We start from the raw sequence: 3379 nt of genomic DNA, 5'->3' as shown, positions 1-3379 counted from the left end.
TTAGATGGCAGAAAGCAAAAAGAAAAACTCATCATTCTTCTAATTGTAATTTTGTTCAAAGAAACTATGGATTTAAACACTTTAGTTATACCACAGCCATAAATTCAAACTGCCTATAGAAAGGTAGTTAGATTGGCAAAACTCTATAGTCAACCTTGGCCAAAAAAGATCACTTTTGTTTATACAAGTCCTGTGAAACACATATTCCATAAACTACCCTCCAAAAAATGAAAATAGTTACCCTACCAATAATATTAACAATTGTAAAAAACTGTTTACTCTTCCTCATACTTATTACTTTTCCCAGCTAGGACACAAATGACCAAGCCCAGGCCAATATAAATCTCCTTAGGGGAAGTCTTAGGCAATCAGAGTGCTCTGAAGGAAAGGCTTCCCTCCTTGATATACACAGAATATGGATAAGATATTTTCCACCCCCAACGCACTTTTTATTTTGCTTTTGGATGTGGATATGTAAAAACACAATTATGGAGTTGTGGCAATCATTTTGTGACCATGAGGGGACAAGGCTAAGTATAAAATCCATATCTGGGAAACTCAGAAGAAAACACTGAAAGGTCCCAGACCCTTGCTGGCACCAATGAGCAGCTTAATCAATGCCCTTCCTTTAAACTAAATAGTACCCTATTTAACAAGTATCCTTATTCTTTAGGTCATTTTAAATTGGGTATTCTGTTACTTGCAGCTAAGAGCATCCCAACTGACTCAATGCATCTATGACCCAATCAAGTGTATGCAAGGAAATTATTCAGGACAATTATCATTGCTTTTTCAAATTCAGAAGCATGAATAAAAAAAGGAAATATAAGGATCAAACACTGGAAGAAAAAGGTTCAGTTTTCATTTTCCCAGAGTAGATAAAAAAGATAATGGCCAAAAGTAAATATACCGAGTTATTTCCAGAGACTGTGCTTGATGAATTACCTTAGTTAATTGTCAAAACAAACTTAGGAAATATTTTCATTTTATAGAGGAGAAAGCTTAAGCTTAGAAAAGTTAAACAACTTGCCACGGCCACACTCCTCAATAGTGGCTGAGAAAGTATTCACAATCCACATCAATTCCCTCCAGAGTACAAGTACCTAATCTTTGAGTATAGCTGAAGATAAAGGCACGTATTTTTTTCTGTGAAGAAGAAATCTAAGACTTCAGTTAAGCTTCATAAGTACAAAAAGAAGGTAAAGAACTTGAGAAACAAGATTATAAGTGGGAACAACCACTGTTGTTTTACAATGGCAAAAAAGACTTCCTGAGATCACAAGCAATCAATGCTTGGAAAGAGGAAACAAATTACCAAAAGATGTACTGAAATTGATGGCAGTCAGTAATAAAACTCAAGTAACTCAGATCTTCTAATTTTCAAGTTAGGGCACTTTTCATTCGACCACACACTGTTTCCCCTTGAAACTGACATATTGTATCTCCAACACACATGGAGAAAAAGCAAAATGTACAAAGAGATAAAACTATGAAGGCTTACTAAGAAATATTTACAGTGTAGAATTCCCATACTCAATATTTGTTAGTTGATAAGCTTTGATGTGAACAAAAAGGCCAAAAAACTTTATGATGTGGATACACAGTAACAAGAAAAAATAATGAAAAAATTATTTTTTCAGGATATCTATACTTTTTTAAATGCTTCAAGAATCAGATTTTCTTATAAAGTACCCACACATTAAAAGTAGCTGATAATTCAGTGAACTTTTTCATTTCTTACTGAACTTTCTAAAAAATACATTTTTAGAAAACAATCTTAAAGAACTAAGCAAGCAGACTAAAGGAGAACTATGTATCACATTCTCCCTATAGCAGAGTAAACCAACTGAAAATTATTGTTAATTTCTCCTAACAATTCATGATTATTTAGGAATGCACTAGATTCCTGAATATTAACCCTGAATCATTTGACAATGCTCTATCTATACTCAAAAGAAAAAAAGATGGGAATAGGGAATGTGTACAATTACTAATATTAATACAAAGTACTAAAGGCCAAAGAGGGTAAGGAGACAGGAGAGGGTGGGTAGACAGGATCTGATACCGAGAAACTCAATATTTAGATTTTTAAGAACCACTTACTCTTTTTTCTCAGAAAGCATAATTTTCATGAATTAAGGTAACACATAAGAGTTCACTCATTTATCTTTAACTTTTCTATGAAATCTCAGGTCTCTAAAACAATATTAGGATAAAACCAAAACAAAGAACTGGCTTACTCTGCAATATCGAGATATCCACAAGAAGCAGCTGCATGTAGTGGTATCCAGCCTTCATTATCAGGTTGATTAATGTTTGCTCCATTTTCTACCAGAAACTTCACCATATCAACATTGTCATCAATGCAAGCCTAAAAACAAAACAGAAAGCATGATTGGAAAAAATCTGAATAAACACCCCAAATAATACATCAATAGAATAAAATTCCTACTTTGTAGCTTTTTTTTTTTAAGAGACAGGATCTCATTCTTTTGCCCAGGCTAGAGTACAGTGGCACCATTATAGCTTACTGCAACCTTGAACTCCTGGGCTCAAGCAATCCCTCTGCCTCAGCGTCCCAAAGTGCTGGGATCACAGGGATGAGCCACCACGCCTGGTCAGAAGCTATTTTTTCCTTTTTTAAATTTCAATAGATTTAGGGGGTACAAGTGTTTTTTGTTACATGGATGAACTGTATATGCTGAAGTTGGGGCTTTTAGTGTTATAAATATTCTCTATAAATTCATGTTCTGCTATCTTGACTGTACTGTCATCAAGTAGGCCACTAATACTAACTAAATTGTAACAGTCCTTGCTTAAACACACATATAACAGTACTGTACATAACTAGACTCTTTATGTCAACCCAATTAGCAAAACAAGCACATATTAAAATGAAAACAATCAAAACATTATAAGTAAGTACCAATAATATTCTCTATAGCACCAGACCTCAAAGTGTGGTCTGTTGGAGGGAGGGGGAATGCATGATCCTTTCACAGAGTTGACAAGATAAAAATTATTTTCAAAATAACACTGAGATGTTATTTCCCATTTTTACTTTATTGACATGTGCACTTGATGGGTCAAAAGTACTAGTCGTGGCCAGGCGCGGTGGCTCACGCCTGTAATCCTAGCACTCTGGGAGGCCGAGTTGGGTGGATCGCGCAAGGTCAGGAGTTCGAGACCAGCCTGAGCAAGAGTGAGACCCCGTCTCTACCAAAAAATAGAAAGAAATGATCTGGACAACTAAAAATATATGTATATAGAAAAATTAGCTGGGCATGCTGGCGCATGCCTGCAGTCCCAGCTACTCGGGAGGCTGAGGCAGAAGGACTGCTTGAGCCCAGGAATTTGAGGTTGCTGTGAGCTAGGCTGA

The 3379-nt window shown here is 35.7% G+C and overlaps 1 protein-coding gene across 1 annotated transcript in view; it reads right to left on the bottom strand.

Annotated features, from left to right (window-relative positions):
- Window positions 1-3379, bottom strand: part of PPP1R12A (protein phosphatase 1, regulatory subunit 12A) — a 212931-nt gene that overhangs the window by 143685 nt on the left and 65867 nt on the right. Inside the window, exon 2 of the mRNA XM_012656311.1 lies at window positions 2241-2371. Coding sequence (XP_012511765.1) covers window positions 2241-2371 — 131 coding nt within the window. The remainder of the gene's footprint in view (window positions 1-2240; window positions 2372-3379) is intronic.

Source organism: Propithecus coquereli, unplaced genomic scaffold (genome assembly GCF_000956105.1).
Source record: "Propithecus coquereli isolate 6110/MARCELLA unplaced genomic scaffold, Pcoq_1.0 Scaffold50, whole genome shotgun sequence".
NCBI classification, from domain to species: Eukaryota; Metazoa; Chordata; class Mammalia; order Primates; family Indriidae; genus Propithecus; species Propithecus coquereli.
This window is presented reverse-complemented; position numbering and strand designations above follow the sequence as displayed.